At 40.6% G+C, this 23,661-nt stretch overlaps 1 protein-coding gene across 1 annotated transcript; it reads left to right on the forward strand.

The window, feature by feature from the left end:
• Positions 1 to 49: 49 nt before the first annotated feature.
• sh3bp5lb (SH3-binding domain protein 5-like, b) lies at positions 50 to 13,505 on the forward strand. The gene is made up of 6 exons (XM_023291826.3): positions 50 to 1,653; positions 1,929 to 1,991; positions 4,068 to 4,196; positions 5,547 to 5,708; positions 9,132 to 9,305; positions 10,851 to 13,505. Exons 1-6 carry the CDS (start codon positions 1,402 to 1,404, stop codon positions 11,463 to 11,465), a joined length of 1,395 nt encoding a protein of 464 aa, XP_023147594.1. The 5' UTR covers positions 50 to 1,401; the 3' UTR covers positions 11,466 to 13,505.
• Positions 13,506 to 23,661: the final 10,156 nt, after the last annotated feature.

Genomic DNA, 23,661 nt, shown 5'->3' on the forward strand with positions numbered 1-23,661 from the left:
TACTTTTGGAGGGGAGTGTTACATGGTGTTTACAAGTGTATGAAAACTTGCCTTAGTGACTGTATTAGGAATGTGACGGTTGCAGCTCCTTTCCTGAAGACGTCTGTTTATGGCGGAACTAGATGCACTGACAGCAGCTAGTTCACTGCTTGTAAAGTTCTCCTAAATTCTTGGAAATCTTTTCTTGACAATCCTCTCAAGGCTGTGGTCATCCCTGTTGCTCTTCTTCTTTGCCTATCACACTTTTGTCTTTCGGTCAACTTCCTATTAATATGCTTTGATACAGCACTCTGCCAACCACCAGCTTTTTCAGCAATGGCCTTCTGTGCCTCCTTGTGGAAGGTGTCCATGGCTGCCTTCTGGACAACTTTCAAAACGGCAGTTTTCCCCATGACTGTGGCTGTGTGTACTGAACTAACCCAGAGGTCCACATATGCTGTTTGAATAGTAATTTATTTGAACTTGAAATTAAATAATCCAATATTCTGAGATACTGGAGTTCAGACTTTCATCAGCTGTAAGTCATAACCAGCTAAATTAAAACAAAAAAGGCATGAAATATTTCACTTTACATGGAAGGGTCTTGAATATGAGATTTTCACTTGCATAACTGATGGAGGAAAGTATTACAGTTGTTTACGATGTTAAGATTTTTTTTTTTGAGGTGCACTTGAACTATGAATCTATCTAATCTTTGAATCTATGTTTTAAATGAATTTGCATGTCAAATGAGATAGTGAAACTGCCCTGCCTAAAAACGAGAGGATTTTTAATTTCTTTTTCTTTTGTCTTTGCTAGAGTTTAGGCTAACTTCTACAGTATGTTTGTTCGAAGGAGATCTGCTGACAAAATATCCATAGTGCTATAAATTATTTTTCTTTTGTTTTTGTTACATAGCATGTTAGATTATTTTATTTTTTACGTGTTACTTTTTTTCTTTCCCCAACAAGGAGTGCTTAAACACCATACACCGTCAAAAATTGAAAGGTCTATAAATATCAAATTATATAGGCTACACAAAGCTTGCACATACATCAAATATTACTGCGCGCACACACGCATTTATGTGTTCGATATTATGCATTAAAAACTCAATCCAGCTCCATCCAGCTACGGCCACACTAACCGACCCAGACTACAAACTACACTCATTGTTGGAAAGGTTTGAACGACGTCCATTAAATGTCATAAGATAAAGTGAAATAAACGACGGGGGTTGCAAGAAAATGAAAACAATAGGAGGAGTATATTGGTTAGTCCCAGTGTTAGGTGCAGCCTAAATGACTGCAGCAGTCAGGCGACGTAGAGTAATCCGGACTCTGTGCTGCCGACTGCGGTCTGTCTCCGCTGCTCCTCTCCGGTCCCAGCAGCCAGCCACAATAAAACAACGACAGGCCGCAAATGCAGCCGGGGATCTCGCGTGACGTTCAGAGGGCAGCGGGGTACACCAACCAACCCGGTCTGCGGGAGGAGACCCCGGGAGAAGAGGCGCAGGACCATGAGGGAAGCACCGGGAAGATGAAGAGTAGTGCAGCGGGAGAAGACGCCGCGGAGGAGGAGAAAACGCAGCGGGATGGAGAGGCTGTGAAGCAGGTTCAAACTCTGCAGGAAGAAGCCGGCAAATACGAGGAGGAACTAGACCCAAGAATTCAGGCATGTTGTAAAAAGATCGTGAGCAATGAAAATAGTTATAGTCTGCATGATTTTTTTTTTTTTTTAACAAAACACACATTTTTATATTAGCATACGCGTCACAAGCGAAGCCATGAATCACGAGAATTAGCTTGGCGCTGGCGCAGACTGGTACCTGGAAAAGGCAGCATGAAGCCAAACATAGCCCTATTTATAGATGCGTTATTTCCACCAGCCTTCAAGCCTGTCTGTTCGTGTTGTGCACTACACATGTAACTGTTCCCCTGTGTTTCCAGGAGGAACTGGAGCACCTTAACCAGGCCAGCGACGAGATCAACAAGCTGGAGCTGCAGCTGGATGTGAGCAGTCATCTGTGTCGGTCACAGTCAGCTTTCTGAGCATCCTGGTGCCAGAGGCCAGACATCCACTAGTGGCCGATTACTCATTTGACGGCAATCATTTGCTTTCATTCAGCTCCTGGTGTAGAGTACAGTAGAACAGAATACAGTTTTATGGACGTTTGCTCAAGTAAATTGCAATGCAGGTACAAACGTACAGGCGTTTGCTTTATATCTAGGACAAAAAAATGAAAATGTAAAGAATAAGGTAAGAGCAGCAGCAATTTTTTACATATATATATATATATATATATATATATATATATATATATATATATATATATATATATATACATATAAAAGTACACATTATTTTAAAAAACACACTATGTATAAAAAAGTGGTTAAAAAAAAAAATAGATACCCTGAGAAGGGAATTGCACATATTTTGTAATTTTAATGACCCTTTGCAGTGATTTCCTCTCAGCTATGGTGGTGTTGCCATAGAAAACTGTGATACAGGATGCTCTCAAGGAGCCCTCTGCAGGCTAGGGTGAGGTCCCTGTATGATTGATTTACCCCCCGTCTGATGAATATCATCTGCATACTTGATGGTAATATTATTGTCTTGGGTGGAAGCAGAGCAATGTATGTAGAGTGAGAAGAATTTTCTTCTGAGGCAGCAGCTCTGCGGGGTTCCTGTGTTCACTGTGAGCTCAGCAGAGACCTTCATTCACATCCTCACCACCTGTGGTCTGTCTATGAGGAAGTCCAGGATCCAGTTAGAGGTGGATGTTGGTATTCCCAGGTCTGTCAGCTTCGCAGCCAGCTTCATAGGTCTGACAATATTGAAGGCGGAGCTGTAATATCATAGTTTAAAACATATTCTGGATATTATATTGAAACATAATAATCCCAGTTCCCACTTCATATCCTTCTATAATTCTAACTAGTTTCCTGATGACCTGCGCAGGGGTGTCTTTGGCTCAATATCTCTCTCTGTCCCTTTTATTTTTGTACTGAGGGGCAGCTGTTAACAGCAATTGGACCTTCACTGATAAATGTCCCAACATGTTTTGTGATCCAATGTGTATTTCAATTTTAAATTATACAATTTGAAGTTTGCACCCAATGTTTGTTTTCAAACTAGTGAAATGATCCATATGATTCACAGCTGAGAAACTCTGCACAATACACTGTAAAAACAGTTTTTAAAAAATTATTTTATTTTTATTTTATCCTGTCCTGTAGTATTTTCTGCAGTATCCACAGAAATGCAATAAGGCTCAGGATGAAACAATACAGATGTTTTGAACTGATAGTAGAAGTATACAGACATGATTCACCTTAAAATGCCTGTAACAAAACCAAAAACAAGGGCGCTGCACTTGCATCATTGCCTACTGCAATTAACAGAAGCTTCTGATTTGTGGTTTGCACATGTTATGGCCCAGCTCTCACAATGCAGTGTGATCTGTGTTTAAACAGTACACTCTGCATCACCCTCCTTTTTAATAAACTTTTCACAGAGTTACTTGGAGTGTTCTTTAGTCTTCATGGTGTAGTTCTATCCAGGAGTACTGATCCACCCATGACTGGATATCCAGATATAGGAATCTTTATACTAGAATCACTGAGACACATTCACAGACCTCAGATGATCTTGATTTCACTAAAGGTTTATTATTATTATTATTATTATTATTATTATTATTATTATTATTATGGTGAGTGTTGGCATCCAATAATGTTCTCATGTGAAGCCTGACATTGGCAGAAGCAGGTATGTAGTGCAAGATTAGCTTTTTTCTTTCTTTTTTTTCCTTAACAATGTGAGGAGTTTAATTCGAAAGACCTTTAAAAAAAATAGGTCAGAAATTTAAAAATTGTTAAAACATTTCTTCCTCTTCTTTGGCGCCCCTTCCATCTGTTTGCATCTTAGGAAACCACCTAGCTCCCTTATGCCCCCAAAAATCCCTGGTTAGAATGTTTAAACACTTGCACTCTTGTAATTGCAATTTCAGTTGGCCCAGAGTGCCACAGCAGGCCTCACTGTATGCAATCTGCAATGTTTTGTCATTTGTGTGCTCTCTTCAGGATGCCAGGTCCAGCTACAGAAGGATTCTCACAGAATCTGCAAGGAAGCTCAATTCTCAGGGCTCCCAGCTTGGTTCCTGCATTGATAAAGCAAGGCCTTACTATGAGGCTCGCAGACTTGCCAAAGAGGTGCGTGTTGTAGCTGCTCATGAGTTTGCAGTGAAGGTATATGCATTAGTGTGAGAGATATACTGCAGCAATAGTACAGTTTCCTAGGTCTGCCAAGCAGAAACTATTACAGTTTTTGTTGAATTAATGGTGTTTAGCCTAATTCAGCATACATTAACTGGGAGTGTCCTGTATACATTGGCATGGCTGGGGAATGTATACTTCAAAAGTATTAATACTTCAAAAGTATTAATTTTGTCAACAGTCACTGTCATAGAAAATATGTGTTGACAGTCTTTTCCTCCACAGCAAAAACAGATTAAATGTAAAATAATCTCTGTAAACAAAATTGAGAGTTAAGATGAAACAATGCATTATTCAATAACAAATACAGGCCAAAAAATCACGTGAAAGGTGGATAAAATTAAGTTGTTACTTTTTAATTTGAAATCGTGTGTGTCCACAATTTTCTGAAAGCTATCTGATTCTTTCATTGATGTAAGTGAACAGTAAGTAATAATGCCCATTCAATGTCAATGCCTAAACCTCCCATGAATCCTTTTTGGTTTGACATCAGGGTCAAAAGTAACCAATCTCTGCAATCTAGACTGTCTTTCAAGTAGTGGTGATTTATATTTCTTAAACCACACTCTAAGAGGAACTGTAATCTATTTATTTAAATGGTGAAAGTGTTGCCCATACAAAAATTTGCTGTCTCATCAAATTTTTTAATATATACCAGTGGGATTTCCAAGTCTTTCTCCTTTGTTAACTACTCATACTTGCGACCTTAGTTGTGCTGCCTTGAAGTCCATTAATCCCATTCATCATATAGTTTTAGTGTTTGTACAACTGATAAGAACCTGGAAAAATATACAAAAGTCAGGAAAGTTATTATTTTTTTGTTTACATTCTAGTCTGACCCAACAGATGTAGACTGTGTACAAACCTGCCAGTTCACATGGCTTTCTCCTCCCCTTCTGCTCCCCATCCACAGCAAAATGATAATGAAGTGTAGCCAGGCCATTCTCTTGCACAGACAGAGCGCTGTGGAGGTAGGCCTGGCTATGCTATAGCTATTAGAATATTATTAGTAGAATATATTTAATAAAGTTTAACTATATAAAAAAAAAGCAATTTGGAAGGCGTCTCAAACTGTAGCAACATAAATCTACGGTAAAGATGTGCTGTCTTATATTTTGACATCTTGTACAGTTTCTTTAAGTTAATAAAGTGTACACATGGGATAGTAGATCTCATGCTGAAAGAACAAGGTTCCTCCTGCTTTGTCTTTCAAATGGATGCATCCTTTTTATTGTTACAGTAGATATTGTGATTGATTGAATGTTTTACAACTGCTGTTATCCACAGGCCCAACAGGAGACCCAAATGGCAGCCCTGAGGTATGAGAGGGCTGTGTCTATGCACACCGCTGCCAGGGAGATGGTGTATGTGGCAGAGCAAGGCCTCTTGGCTGACAGGAACACCATGGACCCAACCTGGCAGGAGATGCTTAACCACGCCACTGCCAAGGTACCCACCCTGCCTTCTCAGTGACTCTTAAAGTTTGATGCAGTTTTTATGGGGATTATCAATGAAATCTGGCAGATCTTTTGAACAGAGACCAGCATCTGAGAATTTCTTCTATGAGTTTACATGAATAGAAAAACAGACAGTTGGTGCAGATACTTGTTAGCAATGGATACAGGAAAAGATCACACTGGTGGGATAGTTACTGTATAATTGCACTACCAAGCAGGTCTGTGAAAATAATGCTGACATTTGTAATATTACAGATCAATAAAAATATGTTATATAATATATTAGCTCTACAACATGACCCTGTTCAGCAGTATGTTATGCAATTGACTCAGTTTGTGTCATAATTTTGGCAGTGTCTCACTACTTTTTACCCTTCCCTGTGTTTCCTGTCCATTCTCTCTCCCTGTCTGGGCGTTCCTGTCCCACTTTCACTGGTAGCAGTTAGGGATGTTCTGATCAAGTTTTTTGCCCCCAATGTGATCCAAGCCATTTAATTTTTAGTATTTCCCAATGTGATTTTCCTAGATAATAAACACTTTAAGTATTGTAGATTAACTGTAGTACTTAACTGCACCATCAAGTGAGCCTTACTGTTTAATACTGTAGCTACCAGAGAAGGCAGGCAGTATTATGGGGGATTAGCTAGTGAAGGGGTACATGACAAAGCCTTCTGTGATGCTAAATGGCCTCCGTTTAATGTGTTTAATTAACCAGTGTTTAATCAAGCTCACTCAACTGAGGTAGTGATACTAAATCTCAGTGGCATATATGTCAGCAGATTTTGCATCATCCATGTGGATTAAAAAAAGCAATATCTTTACAGAACAATGTCTAATGTACTCAGTTTGCAACACAAATTAGTCCATTATTGTATGATAATGCTGTATTTATTAAGAATATTTTTGAAATTGCATAAATTTTAAATTTACAACAGCAACTTAAATAAATGATCAGATTTACCTTTGATACCATCAGTTAAAAACTGCCTTGATCTACCTGATCTAAGCATAATGATTGGGATGTTCCTAGCGGCAATCACTGCACACACCTGAGCCCCATTTTGAATCAACCTCCAGCTGCACGAATCGTTGGCTCAACGCTCAAATCTTTTCCAGATCATTCTACCTAATTTTGTGTAACACCTTCACCAAACCCTACCTCAGGCTCTGCTGCTCCCTTCTCTTCTCCACCCTCAGCCTCAATCGGCTAATCCTAATGCCTTGATCTCTCTTGCCATTAGTATTGATAACCGCTGGCAGAAGTGCTGGGAGCAGATAGGGCATCCAAACACTCACATCACCCTGGACTCTCCTATTCCTTTAAGGAAGACTGGGCCCTGTCTTTCCTGGTGTATAAAGACTCACCTTCCCTTCTTCAGCTCACATCTGGTTAAACCTCCATAACCTCTACATTGATTGGTCAATGAATAAAATAGCCAGCTGGAGCTCTTCTTGTCATGCAACCTGCTTGTAGTCTGCCTTACATCCACAAGACAATGCTGCAGCTCCATCTTCCCCTGAACCACCAGATTTGTCCTCCATTCCAGCCCACTACCGTGACTCAGATGAAGTGTTTAGAAATGATTTGGCTCTCTCTTTACCTCCTCACAGGCTATTTGAATTGCTATAGATCTCTTTCCCGGTGCTACTTTGCCTGCTAGCCCTTTGTATAATCTCTCCCATCCAGAACAGGGTTTGGAAAAAAATATCAACAAGTCTTTGGCATTCCTCTTTCTCCACTCTTGCACTCTTTGTCACTGCATTGATTATAGATGTATAAATAGTATCACAATAAAGAATAAATATCCTCCATCCCTATTCAGCTCATCTTTTGAGCCATTGCAGGGAACGAAAGTGTTTACCAAGCTGGATCTCTGCAGTGCCTACCACCTAGTGTGGATTTGTGAGAGGAATGAGTGAAAGACAACATTCAACATCCCACTTGGACATTTTGAGAACTCTGTATATGCCCTTCTTACCGATGCCCCTGCAGTCTTCCAGGCTCTAGTGTGCCCTCGAGGCTTCCTTAATTGGTTTGTGTTTGTGTACCTTACTGATATCCGGACTTTTTTCTGAAAATCTATCTGACCACATTTCTCATGTCTATCAGGCACTGCAGGAACCACAAACCAGTCTCACTTCCTTCCATTCGCCTGGTGATTCCTTTAACCTGGTCATCAGAAGTGGAACATGAGTTTCTAGAGTTAAGAAAAGTTTTACAACTGACCCTTCTATAGACTTTGTGGTATAGTTGGGCACTTCCATCTTCTGCGATGTGTTGTCTCGGTGATCAGGAGAGAATTAGAAATCACATTCTTGTCTTCCTTTCAAGGCAACTCTTTCCAGTTGAACACAGTTACAACATCAAAAACCAGCAACTCTTGGCAGCCAAACTTGCTCTAGAGGAACGGAGGTACTGCTGCAGGTGGCTTAATAACCATTTGTATTATGGACTGATCACGATCTCTGCCTCATACAAACAGTGGAATCTGTTTGTAGAAAATTCAATTTTACTCTTTCTTAATACCCCGAATGCTGAAACATTAAGCCTGACACCCTCTTGTGCTAGTATGCTCCTGAAACATCATCCCTTGACCCAGACATGATCATTCTTTATTTGTGTGTTGTAGTTGCAGTTCCATGGGCTGCTCAACCCTACCTTTGCAATGGGTCACCCAACTGTTTATTTGTACCAGACTCTGTTTGTTCTCAAGTTCTTCAGTGAGGGCAGAGTCCCTCATTCCCCTGTTATCCAGTGATTAAATGCGTCCTTCCACTGCTCTGTACTTCTTGTACTCTATAGTATTTCTTTGACCTACTTATCTCAGGTTCTGATAGCAAGCGTGCACCAGTAAAAGGGGCATACACAATTTAACTGGACAACAGAAGATTTACACTGGCATTTGGCCACACAGTGTTCTTTTAGAAAAGCTAATCTTACACTGTACACAAAGTAGTGGCTCAGTAGTGGCTGTGATACCTAACAGAAATTTATCAGAGGTTATAGTTGACAGTAGATGTCTCTAGCAATAACAGGAAAGTTAAGAAATTATAATTTTTCTGTCAGTGCACTCTTAGTACAAAGAGGGGAACTGTCAACAATTTACTAATTACTATATATTTGGAGCTGCTCTATTATATACAGTTTCTGAATTTTGTGAAGTCTCATGTGCCACTCCACGACCCTATGTTTTCCTTATCTATTTACCTCTCCTATGGTGACATCATTTACAAACATAGTGCTAGTTTTCCTTGCTATGCCGATTATATAAAGCCACATATATCTATAATGCTCAATGACCTCTCCCAACTCATAAATTTAGAGACATAAAAGGCCTGTAGAATGAGCAGTAAAGTCTGATTTATGTGATTGTGCAACATGCCTGCTCACAGTCATATTGCCTGTGCTGGTCAGGTGAATGAGGCGGAAGAGGAGCGTCTTTGCAGTGAGCGGGAGCATCAGCGAGTTACTCAGCTCTGTCAGGATGCAGAGGCTCGAGTCCAGACCCTCCAGAAAGCCCTGAAGAAGGTCATCCTCAAGTCCAAACCTTACTTTGAACTCAAGGCTCAATTTAATCATATTTTGGAGGTATGTACCATCAATTAATTTTTAACATTATTATATTATATACCACTGACAGCGTGCATTCATACTGGAAACTACAAAATGATTTAAGACTTGAAACCTACGAAAACAAGAATGAGCAGCAACACAGGCTCTGTGATACTCCAAAAGATTCTGCAGCTTTTTATATTCTTTATCTGTTGCTAGTTTCAGCTGAAATGTTTAAACACTCTGCAAAATCACATCCACTGGAATAGATGTGATTTACCTTACATACAGATGGCTGAGAGGCATCACAAAGTGAAAGCATTCAACCTTGAGTGTCTTTCATGTGAAGTTTGAAAATGTCCCACTTGGCCTGCAGCTTTGCAGCTGCTCTGAGTTATTTTCTTTTTTGAAATACGAATTTGATCCAAGTTGACGGGACTAAATATGAAGCATTGAATGCAGATATTTGTTTGTGACAGATTTGGTGAGCTTGAATGTCAGTATATGCTAATGTACATCCACTGAACACTTTATTAGGAACATCTAATCTAGTGTGATCCAATTCAGCAGCTCTGCTATAAATTCTACTTTCACATAGCTTATGAATTTTCATCCGTTTTTTGACAAATAGACAGCAACACATTTTTTTTACTTCCTGATTTTTATCGATGTATGTTGGGTGTATTCATTGTATTGAAATTTGTTTAATGCAATCAGTTGACAAAGCTAGTTTTTATAAGTTGTTGTTTCCTAAAACCAGACTGTTTCTGATGATGTTTTTTAAGTAAAGTTAAAAGTTAAGTGAGTTCAGGAGGGGAGGTAACACTGTGCTGCTGTGTCTCACTCTTTACTGGAGAATCCAGCTGTCTGAACCAAAAGACATACAAACATGAACTACATTTATTTTCAAAGAATGGAAAGCAACAGGGCATGCATTCATGACTCCTGCAGAGGAGTGAAATTTGAACCAAATCTAATACCTTTGGGTGATGACTGTTTTGCAGCAGAGTTGGAAATGCCGTGGTTTAAGTTACTGTATTTTTATTTTTTTTTATGATATAGAGCTAAATCTATTTAATATCACCTTATAATTACTGTCCTACCTTTGAGGGCACTTCTCTACTTTGTAGTGCCTAGTCAGATATAGTTTAACTCTAAGAGAACTCTGACTTTCCTTAGTGTTAATTAGTTTGTTTGTAGGCACAAACAGAACACCCAAAAATGGGTAGCTGTGTATTTAGATGTGTATTTAGATGTGTACACAACTTTTTGTTAACAAGTTTACAGTAGTATCTTTATACACTGCCATCAGTATGCTTGTTCAATGCCACATAATCAGTCCACGCAGTTTCAAATATCACTTTGTACTGTAAGTTTAGTTGCGCGTTAGCACAGAATAATGTACAATGAAGGTGTTGTCTTATGGCATTAGAAGTTGTGTTCACACAATTTAATTGCCTAAAACAAGACATATTTAAAGAAAAATGAAATTATCAACTTAAAAAAACTTTCCATTGCTGTCTAAAAATATTTGAATGTGTCTCTGTGAGCCATGCTAACTTTCTGTTAACTGTTTTTCAGGAACATAAGGCTAAAGTAGTACAGCTGGAGGGGCAGGTGGCAAAGGTTAAAACACGTTATTCTGTGGCCCTGCGAAACTTGGAGCAGATAAGCGAACAGATCCATGCACAGAGGGGGCAAAACAGGGCCACCATGGGACATACTGCAATCTGTGGGGGGCGGAGTTCCCCTGTAGGTGCGGAAGCTGAGGTCAGAGCCGCCACTGGGATTCAAGTCAGCAGCTACGTGGGAGTCAGTGGAATACAGAGCGACTGGGCCGGTGGAGAGAAAACCAGGCTGTGGGTGGAGAGGCACAGAGAGAGCGGCTGGGGCCAGAGGGAGAGGTTGGAGGCGGAGCAAGCCAGCTCAGACAGTTTGTCAGTCATCAGCTTACAGACCGTCACCTCCGACCTGGAAAAATGTGATTCGGTGGAGCACTTGGGTGACCTGAGTGATGCTGGGAGTGTCCTAGGTGAGGAATGGGACCGCGACAGGAAGCCTCATGAGAGGCCAGTCAGCAGGGAGGTCATGTGCGATAGGCCCCAGCAAGAGATGACCCCCCAAGAGAAGGGAGAGGTTAGTAAAGTGAAGCAAGAGAGTTTTGTTAAGCAGCACCACAGAAGTGTTAGTCTGTGATCATCAGCAGAAGAGAGGTTAATTGTGAGTATATGATGACGGATCACAGAAGAACTTGAGAGAGTGCACAGAGAAAGTGTCCTGACTGAGAGGTGGTAGACAAGTTTGCAGGACTGTGAATTGCAGAGGCTGACAGTGATTGACACTTTGCGGGACTGACACTGCAGTCAGGACTAACAGGGAGGGTTGGCAGGTGTATCAGACTATCACACTAACGAATCTTTACATGACAGCAATAACCACATAGAGCAGCAGAGAAAATCAAATCAACAATAACTGCGTACAATAGGCACTTTAACACAATCAGAACGAACACATCCTTGTGTTTAATTGATCCACTGATTTTGTCAAACGCTGTGCTCTGATGGAATCTGCTTCTTTTTGTTTCAGGGATAGATAAACAGGCTTCCTGTTAAAGGGGAAAGTACACTTCGGCCATCAGTTGTAATAACACTGAATTAACTGAAGTAAGTGTTCTGCCCTGATCTGGGGACATGGGGAATTAAAATTCAACATGGCATGAAACATGAGCTGGATTGTTGAACAGTTTATCCAGATGGCCAGAAGTACCGTATCTGGCAAAGTGTAAGTGACTCAAGTGTCACTATTAATTCCTGTACACAAAACTACAGTGCTTCAAGGTGTCACCTGGATCAAGTTAAGCAAACATGTTGCTCTGTGAACTGTGATGGATGTCTACAAAGAATGTTTTTGATTTACATAACAGAGAAGATCTTTACAAATGAAGATTTACAAAGCAAAAATGTCAGCCTCATACTGATGAATTCTACAAATGGAATGAAATGTTTGAAAGGCCTGATCTTGTATGACTGTTTAAATATATTTATTTAAAATCATGTTCCCAGTGATTACTTTTTCATCGCCTTATAGAGTGACTGTAGATATAATACATTAGCTGTGTTTATCATGTACTTATAAACTGATGAAGTCAGTTAAGTACAGTTTGATGGAGTCCTCTCAGCTGTAGGTGTCACAGAATGAAGTTTAATTTATAACTGGCCTTAAAGTATGCACACAGCTTGTTTGTTGGCTGACTCAGTTTTGTGGGAGCAAAATTATTTAGATAGTACTGTTACTGTTTAGCCAATGATGTACCATTAAACTCTTCAAGGATCAAGCTTTATGCAAGATTTTTGCATTAAAACTATTTACAGTTATCTCTAATTTCAGACAGTGTGGTATAGTAGTATGCACTGCCACACAGAGTAATCTGTGCAAAACTGCTAGAAAAAATAATCAGAGTAAATTTCCAGTTCATTACAGTTAATGAGCTTTCTTGGCTCTCCCCCTGCCAGCCATTTCTATTACTGCTGTCATGACTAAAGTTTTCCTCTAAGCTCCAGCCTGCCTCCAGACAAACTTTATCCCCAGCTAATGACAATAATCTGAGGGAAAACACTGGCTGAGAATAAGGAAATTTGTCTCCTATGTCTACAAATAGGTATGCTTTTAAAAAGTTGTTTTGTCCGTCTAAACAACTTTTGTGAAATTTCAGGAAACTTGGTGGAGAAGTGGAGCATTGCCAAAGGAAGGAGTTGTTAAATTTGAATGAACATCTGAACCGCTTTCTTTAAAGGGAAAGATAGGGCATTGACACTTCCAGTCTAGTCTAGAACCTTGAACTTGCTCAGTTGTCATCACCTGATCTAAGCAGAGGTTAACCAGACAGCATTAATTGATTGACTGGTATATATTGCGCTTAAATAGGTTTCCATTTCCGATAATATACTGCCATGAAACCAGATACTTTGCTTTTGCACAGACAGCCATGTCACAAGTTGTGCCTAGGGAAATAGCCAACTGTTAGAGAAGTTGGTGATTGATTGATTGATTGATTGATTGATTGATTGATTATTATTGTTATTGTTGTTGTTATTGTTAATATTATTATTATTTTTATTGTTGTTGTCCTCTGTGAGTTCTGAGTTGCATTTTGTTAGCCAAAGATGACCCTTCTTTCAATTAACCCAGGTTGATGCTAATTTTTTACAGTTGCTTTAAAATAAAAGCTTAACTTCGTGAGTGGTTTTGATTAAGTGCAGCTGCTGACTCCTCTGCAGGTCATCTGAGCCAATTTAAATAGGGTGTATTTGATACACTGATTACAGTCAGCCACAAGCACTGCAGTGGGAAAATCTGAGGAGGTGAGTACAGATCTGAAAAAGCAAATTGTTGATTTGAACAAGTCAGAAAAATCAGTTGGAGCCATTTCAAAGCAGCAACAGATCGCAAAATCATCTGTGAAAAAAACATCAAAACAAACAAAAAAACAGTCTCTAAGTACTAAGTGCATGGTACAGTTATGTCACTGCCAAAATCAGAATAAAACAGAAGCTATCACCTGCTGCTGAGAGACAACTGGTCAGAATGGTCACGAGTCAATCAAGAACCACCAAAAAGCAGATCTGTGGTGAATTAGAAGCTGCTGGAATACAGAAGGAGAGCTTTTCCCCTAGAAGCGACACCTTAAGGCTGGATTTGCATCTGATCACAGGGAAAAGAAAAATTGCTTCTGGAGGAAAATAATAAAATTTAGCTATTTGCCCACAATGACCAGAAATATTTTTGGAGGGGGAAAGATGTGGGCCTTTAACCCCAAGAACATATCTGCTTACTCATAGGAAGTCCAAAGGGAATTTTAGATTGTTGGATTCTCTGAATAGTCTTTACCTTACTATGTTAAGTGCTATGAGATGACATATGCTGTGAATAGTACTATATAGGTACTATATAAATCAAATTGAATCAAATTGAACCTACTGTCAAGTATGATGGGGGTAATGTGATGCTTTGGGGCTGTTTTGGTACCAGTGTTCTGGTGCTTTACACAGGAGGGGATTACCTTCACATTCTTCAGGAAAACCTAAAATCATCAGCCAGAAGGTTCGCAAATGCTTGTGTGTGGCTAACAAAAAGCATCTAGTTGAGGGGAAAATGGTCAAGGGATGTTTAACCAAATATTGGCATTGCTGTATGTATATTTTGACCCAGCAGATTTTGTTATATTTCCAGAAGACCTGTTATGAATCTATGAAGAATCCAAAATGCATGATTGATTCAGAGGTATAAGAGTCATTGGAAACTCAAGACTGCCCCTGATTTATATGATTTTTCAAAGTGCTTTAAATACTTTGAATACTACTTTGAATTAGGACCCATGGCAAAAGTGAACTCACTATTTAGTTCCATCCATTAAAACTGCACTGGAATATTTTTGGCTGTGATCACCTGGGATCCCAATATATGGGTATTTTAAAAAGCTCTAAACGTGAAGAATTTCAAATGTAATGGAATCAGTTCGTTGTAATGTTGTTCAAGGAGGCCACCTAGTGGCGAAAGTTAGTACTGCAGCTTCTTTATAGGGAAGGGTCAGTCTGGACATGTGCTCGAGGAGCAGCATTTTTTCCCTGTCTTTTCTTTGAGCTAGGCTCAGAATGGCATCGTCTGTAAGTATTTATGTTATTTTCTGTGTTTAAATGTTATTATTTTGAGGTCTTACACCATGTTTGCTTTAAGATAGCAACTTTGCACCTACTTTTTGGTAATTTTGCTGTATTTTGTGTGTTTCAGTTTTACACTTTGCTCATTAAAACCTGCTAAAGATCCAAATTGTGTGCTTCTTGGTGGATGGATGGGAAAGTGTTTAGCTACCTGAATAGCTGGGTTACTGTCAACAACTATAGTGCTCAGCGAGGCCAGGACAGTAAAAAGACGTTCCATACAGAAGATACAAGGAAAAGCAACAACTTATCTGCACCATGGATAACACAGACAAAGATTCAAAGGCAAGTGATAAAGAAGATAAGGACATGTTTGAGTCAGGTTCAGCATGAACTGTCAGCTCTAAAATCTCACGCAGATCTGTTAGCACAACAGCTAGTCTAGCTGCAGCTAAAGCAAGAGCTAAAGCAGAAGCCGCTAAAGCTAAACTACAGTTCTTGGATGAAGAGACAAGTATTCAGATTGAAAAGACCAAACTTGAAGCTTCGCTACGTGCACTAAATTTACAAGAAGGAAGCTAAAGCAGCAGATGCAGAGGCAGCTGTACTAGAGGCCGCAGCAGCGGACATAGAGGCAGGAAGCTACCATGAGTTAGCAGATCTTGAATCCTTGGCAATACAAACACAGGAAAGGACAGCAGACTATGTAAATCCGCAGTCATCTAACTTCGGTCAGTATGTTCCCAAGAGCAATAGAAGTGCTTCTCCTCCAAGCTTATCATGCCACTTAACATCAAACGAGTTTGCTCCTCATCCCAGAGGTATGCAGAACAGAGCAGGAGATGTTCAACAACCTCCTAACTCTCTTGTTAAAGAGGGAGTCACATACCCTAATAGTTATCCAATTATGCAGCAGTCCTTACCTCTGAATCAAGCAGCTTTACAAACTAATCCTATAAGCCCAGAGAACAACACCATCGATCTGGCAAGGTGTTTGGCACGCAATCAAGGTATAACTTCAGGCCTAACCAAATTTGATGACACTCCAGAACATTACCAAGCATGGCGAGCTTCATTCATCAATGTCATAAATCCACTTGGACTGTCACCCAGTGAAGAGATTGACCTGATGGTGAAATGGCTCGGTAAAGAGTCAAGTGAGCATGTAGTTAGAATAAGAGCTGTCAATGCAAACCAGCCTTTCATTGGACTAAAAGCAATATGGGCAAGGCTTGATAAAATTTATGGTTCTCCTGAGGCTATCGAAAGTGCCCTCTTTTCCAGAGTAGAATCCTTTCCAAAAATTCAGTCCAAAGACAGTCGCAAGCTTCAGGAATTAGCCGATCTTCTCCAAGAGCTGGACATTGCAAAACAAGATGGCAAGTTATGCGGGTTGGCATATTTGGACACATCAAGAGGTGTGCAAACAATTGTGGAGAAGTTGCCATACCCAGTCCAGGAGCGCTGGATGTCACAAGGTTCAAAATATAAAAGGAACTTTGATGTGTCTTTCCCACCATTTTCCTTCTTCAAAGAATTTGTTTGCAGAGAAGCTGAAAATAGGAATGACCCCAGCTTCAAACTTCTTTCCTCACCAGCCCTCCACAGAGGAAAGAAAGGTACGGTCCAGTCAGACACCCAGTCTCAGTCAATAAAACAAATATTGTACAAAGTCAAACAAACGCATCCTCCAAAACTTAGAAAACCAACCTAGTAAATCCAGAAAAGCAATGCCCTATTCATAGCAAGCCTCATCCCTTGAGTAAGTGCCGAGGATTTGTAAAAATGACTCTGGATGATCGTAAAAAGATTCTCAAAGAACACATGACGTGCTATCAGTGCTGTGCTTCAACAAACCACCAAGCAAAGAACTGTCAAGCTCAAATCAAATGTTTGGAATGTGGAAGTGACAGACACATTAGTGCTATGCATGTCACCAGCACTAACTCAGTCCAAGCTGCACCTCAGCCTCTGCCGCACCCAGAGGATGGCGGGGAGGAAGGTACAAAAGAAGAAATCTCCTCAAGCTGCACTAAAGTCTGTGGTGTGGGCAGTAGCGGTAAATCATCTCCAAGATTACTCTGGTTAATGTGTATCTCTCTGGCCAATGCAACAAAAGTAAGAGGATGTATGTAGTTTTAGACGACCAGAGCAACCTCTCCCTGGCCAGGAGTGAGTTTTTCGACATGTTTGACATTCATGGGACTGAAGCACCTTACAATATAACGACTTGCATGGGTGCTACACAGGCATATGGAAGAAGAGCTCATGGCTATGTCATAGAATCTCTGGACAAGAAAACTTGTTTACACCTTCCAACATTGATAGAATGTGATAATGTCCCCAACAATAGAGGGAAGATCCCAACACCTGAAGCAGCTTATCATCACACACATCTGAAGGGAGTAGCATCAGAAATCCCTCCTCTCGACCCCAATGCTGAGATTCTCATACTCATTGGGAGATCTGCTCAGACTACACAAGGTGCGTAAACAGATAAATGGCTTGAATAATGAACCATTCGCACAAAAACTTGACCTTGGTTGGGTAATTGTAGGTGATGTGTGCGTCAATGGCATGCATGGACCTCCAACAGTGAGCAGCATGAAGACATGCATATTTGACAACAGAAGACCATCTATATTCTTAGAGTGTGAAAACAAAATCAAAATAAGAGACTATTATGGAGATGAGGCTGGCACTTCATCAACCTTCTCAAGGACGATTCATGATCACCGAATAGCGCCCTCTATTGAAGACAAGCTCTTTATGGAAATAATGGAGAAAAGCTTCTTTCAAGATGATTCAAATAGTTGGGTGGCCCCTTACCATTCAGGCATCCTCGTCGCAAGCTTCCTGACAACCGAGAATATGCTTTGAAACGTTTTGCCTCACTGGAGTGAAATTTTCAAAAGAAACCTGAGATGAAAAGACACTTTTTTGAGTTCATGCAAAAATTATTGGACAGTCATCATACAGAGCTTGCACCGCCACTTGAAGAAGGAAAGATGGTATTTACCTACCTTCGGAGTCTATCATCCTCAAAAACTCAGCCAAATACGTGTTGCGTTCGATTCATCTGCTCAATATGATGGAGTCTCTCTTAACGACATTCTGCTGCAGGGCCCAGACCTCAACAACAGCCTCCTGGGGGGTTCTGATGAGATCGAGGACAGGACCCATAGGTGTGCTGGCCGACATAGAGCAGATGTTCCACTGCTTTGTGGTCCGTGAAGACTGCAGAGACATGCTTCGTTTTCTGTGGTACCGTGAAAACAATCCGGACAATGAGGTGGTTGAATACCGCATGAGAGTCCACATATTTGGAAACAGTCCATCCCCTGCAATCGCGATTTATGGACTCAGAAGAGCCGCAAAGGAAATGGAGCCATTCTATGGCAGTGAAACAAGCCAACTAGTGGAGAGACATTTTTACATGGATGATGCGCTGCTGTCATTCACGTCTGAAACTGAGGCTACAAAAAGAGTTGGGCAGCTTCAAGAGATGTTAGCTATCTCTAATCTGCGATTACACAAGATTGCATCTAACAGTGTGAATGTTATCAACCACTTCCCAGTTGAGGACAGAGCCAAGGACATTAAAGATTTAGACCTGTTTGCAGACGACCTTCCTGTACAACGTAGTCTCGGTGTCATCTGGAACATTATGACCGACACCTTTACCTTCAAGGTCCCTGAGAATCCCAAACCATTCACAAGACGTGGTGTGCTGTCCACAGTGAACAGCTTGTTTGACCCCTTGGGCTTCTTAGCTCCAATCACAATCAAAGGAAGAATGATTCTCAGAGACATTACAACCGAAAATGTTGAGTGGGATGCTCCCCTGCCTCAAATAAAATATGATGAATGGAGAAGATGGCAGGAGTCCCTCTCAGTACTTAAAGACCGTATATTCCACGAACATATGCCCAGTTTCCAGTTACCCAAGCCAAGGCAATGGAGCTCTACATTTTCTCAGATGCATCAGTACGGGCAATCGCTGCCGTTGCATACTTAAGAACTACGCATGCTGACGGCCATCATGAAGTGGGATTTGTCTTAGGTAAAGCGAAACTCGCTCCTCAACCTGAGTTAACAGTTCCCAGATTAGAGCTCTGTGCAGCTGTCTTAGCTGTGGACGTAGCTGAAACCATCATCCATGAAACTGACCTGAAGTTGGATGCCGTCAGATACTTTACTGACAGCAAAGTAGTCTTGGGCTACATTCACAATGAGCAAAGGAGGTTTTATGTGTTTGTCAGTAACAGAGTGCAACGCATCAGACAAATATCCCAACCTAACCAATGGACATTTGTGCCTATAGAGCAAAACCCTGCAGATTGTGGATCAAGGTCAGTTGCAGCAGAGGAGTTGATCACCACACTCTGGTTAACAGGACCAAAATTTCTCACAGAACGGGACACGACAAAGAGCAGTTTAGACGAGCGCTACATGCTTGTTAATCCAGACAATGACGATGAAGTAAGAGCAAACACCACCAGTGTGGTATCAGAGATATCAGCAAAGTCATTCTCAAGTCGTTATCAACATTTTTCAAGTTGGAGATTTCTTCTGAAAGCAGTTGCCAGACTCATTCATATTACTCGAAATTTCTCCAACAAAAATAGTGACAGTTGTAGTGGCTGGCATTACTGCAACAATATCTCACCATCGGAGATGGACAAGGCAGAGCGCTTGATCTTTCTTACAGTACAACAAGAGTGTTACAAACAAGAAGTTGCAGCCATTAAGAAAGATAGAAGTCTGCCAAAGAACAGTCCCATTCTCAAGCTCAACCCATTCCTTGACGGTGAAGGTCTTCTGAGAGTAGGAGGTCGTTTATGTCACTCACAGTTACACAAGAATGAGACAAATCCTGTCATAATTCCCAACAAACACCACATTGCGACTCTGCTTGTGCGCTATCATCATCAGAGAGTGAAACACCAAGGAAGACATCTAACAGAAGGAGCCATACGTGCCAGCGGCCTGTGGTTAGTCGGAGGAAAGCGTCTCATAAGCAACCACATCCACAAGTGTGTTCACTGCAAAAAGCTGCGTGGATTGTGCGAGCACCAGCTCATGTCTGATTTACCTGAAGAAAGGCTCAAAATGGATCCCCCCTTCTCGTATGTGGGCTTAGTTGTCTTTGGTCCTTGGGAAATAGTGACAAGACGCACATGTAGAGGTTGGCCTCTACAAACAACAAGAGGTGGGCAGTGTTGTTTACGTGTATGTCCACTTGAGCTATCCACATCGAAGTTGTGGAAACTATGAGCGCCTCCAGCTTCATCAACGCCCTTCGGAGGTTCTTTTCTATTCGCGGACCTGCCAACCAACTAAGGTCAGACAGAGGGACTAATTTTATTGGCGCTTGTAATGAGCTGAAGCTGTCACCACAGAATGCTGACCCGACAATCAAGGACTATCTAACTGAACAGAGATGTACTTGGGAGTTTAACCCACCCCATGCCTCTCACATGGGTGGGACATGGGAACGAATGATTGGCGTTTCCCGTCGAATTTTAGACGCTTTACTTCTGGATGTGAAACAATTCCAGCTCACTCACGAAGTCTTGGTGACCCTTATGGCCGAGATTGCAGCCATAGTCAATGCCAGACCCTTCGTATCAATTTCTACTGACCCAGAAGCTCCTCTGAACCTAACTCCAGCTCTGCTTCTGACACAGAAAACACGGGCTTCCCCTCCTGTTCCAGATGACCTTTCGGACAAGGACAAGTTCAAGAGTCAGTGGAAAAGAGTTCAGGTATTAGCCAATGCCTTTTGGTCGAGATGGCGAAAAGAATATCTCTGCACCATACAAGGCCGGCAAAAGTGGCTCACAAAGAAACCAAACCTCAAGGAAGGAGAAGTCGTTCTCCTGAAGGACTTGAATGTCAAACGCAATGAATGGCCGATGGGTCTCATTGTGAAGACATATCCCAGCAAGGACGGACTAGTAAGAAAAGCGGATGTAAAAGTTGTGTGAAAAGAAAGCATAAAAATATTCAATCGACCAATTTCGGAACTCATTCTCCTGTTATCTCCCTCTTGTATGGACATTTAATATAGTGGCATCTCTTAAAGACGCCAGGTGGGGAGTGTAATGGAATCAGTTTGTTGTAATGTTGTTCAAGGAGGCCACCTAGTGGCGAAAGTTAGTACCGCAGCTTGTTTATAGGGAAGAGTCAGTCTGGACATGTGCTCGAGGAGCAGCATTTTTTTCCTGTCTTTGAGCTAGGCTCAGAATGGCATTGTCTGTAAGTATTTGTGTTATTTTCTGTGTTTAAAGGTTATTATTTTGAGGTCTTACACCATGTTTGCTTTAAGATAGCAACTTTGCACCTACTTTTCGGTAATTTTGCTGTATTTTGTGTTTCAGTTTTACACTTTGCTCATTAAAACCTGCTAAAGATCCAAATCGTGTGCTTCTTGGCGGATGGATGGGAAAGTGTTTAGCTACCTGAATAGCTGGGTTACTGTCAACAACTATAGTGCTCAGCGAGGCCAGGACATCAAAGTTAGGGTCAAGTGAAATCCCAATCAAAACGGGAGAGAACGTATGGTCTGTAATTATTTTTGCAATGTTTAAGATCAATTTTAACTGTATAACTTAAAAGGTAGCATTTGACATTTATGATATTTGAGTATCGATTCTCAGGTTAGTCCCATGGTAACATAGCAAGTTCAGTTCGATGTTTTAGTTGTATGTGTACCCAATGTACAGACATTACACATCTTAAGAGCGAAGGGTAAGCATATTTCCAACAATGTTGATGTTGTTAATGTATATGTGATGTTGCTGTACATTTTGAATTCGCTGTCTATGCAGAGACTAACTGGTCAATATCTGACTTTCAACAAAAGTTCATTGTCAGCCTGATATACTGCTGTATCAACTCTTATATAAGCTATGTGAAATTTCATTTATAATAAGCATCGGACTTGTTATATCCCAGAGGCAAATGGCAACTTGCTTTTCCTAATATGTGCATTGTCGAGTGTTTTATTCTTGACTTGACATGTTCCATTAGTTACTGCATGTGGAAGCAAAGAAAACTAAAACAGGTGAATTTAAGATCCAGAATCTATGTGTGCTAATTTTTGCAGATTTTAATTTAATTCAAAAAGTTGATCTGCAAGCATTTACCTTGATTTTTTGTGTTTATGACTTCATTCTATACCTTGGTTTACAATTTTGCTGTGGAAATGACTGTATTTTTTAGAGCGAATATACGTTTTCATGAGTGGCAGACGTCTAAATACTGCTGAGACAGTGGAGAGAGACAGGAAACACGGGGAAAAGAGTGGGGGTAGAACATGCAGCAAATGGCCATGGGTCGGACACGAACCCATGATTGCTGCTTCGGGGACTATAGCCCCTGTTTATGGGTCACCCCGTCAACCTGTTGAGCCACCAGGGCGCCCCATGTATGTTTAACAGGTTTATATTATTTTATGGGATTTAGACAATAAAATGCTCACATTCAAATTTAAATTGATTCACTGTATTTTTATGGAGGGAATATTCACTGACACAGCTCCGTGAATGAAAAGACATTTAAGACAAAGACAAAAAATGGAAAAAAACATCACGGAGATCATGAACTCAGACCAAATAATGATGTCTTTTTCCTGCTTTCTAGCCAATCAGTATTTTCAGTCATTTCTTAGTTGTGCACAGTTTTACTTTCCTGTATATTCACTTTGTAAAGAGAGTAGTGAAGAGTAGCCAACATGGTGGCTTTGCTCCTCTGTATATAATAAATATAAACATGAGAAGATGCTGTAATGGATTTCAGAAGTGAAGAATACATCACTGGTTCCTTTTAGTTCAGGCAAATAGACAGCATACACCTTAATTCACACCAAACTCAGTATGTTGAACTTATAGTGCCAACTAAACATAATGTGCACATACACTAACACAAAAAGACCAAGTGCAGAAGCTACAGAATCCAAAAAAATAATTAATTAAATTGAAAGATATGCCCTTAAATATAAGAATATTATCATTGTACATGTATGTGTGTTCAGCCCCTGGTACATACTGACATGACTTAAGTGCAGAGGATTCTCCAGCAGATATCCACAAAGAGCCAGTTGTGCCTCCTGAGAAAGTTATGATTTAACAGCAGGGCCAGAATATCAGTAGTATTTTGTGCACAGTGGGGGGGTTAATGGTCAGAAAATTGAAAAATAACAAACAATGATCTTCTTCAATTATTCAGCAGCACTATAAACACACTTAACCAGCCCAGAAGAGAAATAAAGAGATCTTTATTTCTCTTCTGGGCTGGTTAAGTGTGTTTATAGTGCTGCTGAGGAACTGAGAAGTAAAGGGAAATGGAACATGTAATAACTGATTATTAAAGTATATGAGGAGAAAAGAGATAGGGTGAGGACGAGTTAAAGGGGAAAACCGTAATTTTAGTGTTCCTGTTGTGGGGGAAGGTAACAGATGACAGAGAAAAAAGCAGTCACACAGGGACTAAACTGGGGAAGAAGACAGATGACAGCTCTCTGATCATGGAAAGCAGCCAGCCCCTCACCTAAATCGCTTCTCAACAGGGTCAAAGAAAAACATTTATGTGCACAATAATGAGGCAGCTTCATGTATGATCTATTTATAATTGCAGCATGAAAATGGTAAAACACTGGTGAGGGAATTGAAACAGTCAGCAGATTCTTGCTATGTGTCTATAACCTTAAAAGAGAGGGAAGGAGTTGTGTG

This window comes from Amphiprion ocellaris, chromosome 15, assembly GCF_022539595.1.
Source record: "Amphiprion ocellaris isolate individual 3 ecotype Okinawa chromosome 15, ASM2253959v1, whole genome shotgun sequence".
Lineage (NCBI taxonomy): Eukaryota > Metazoa > Chordata > Actinopteri > Pomacentridae > Amphiprion > Amphiprion ocellaris.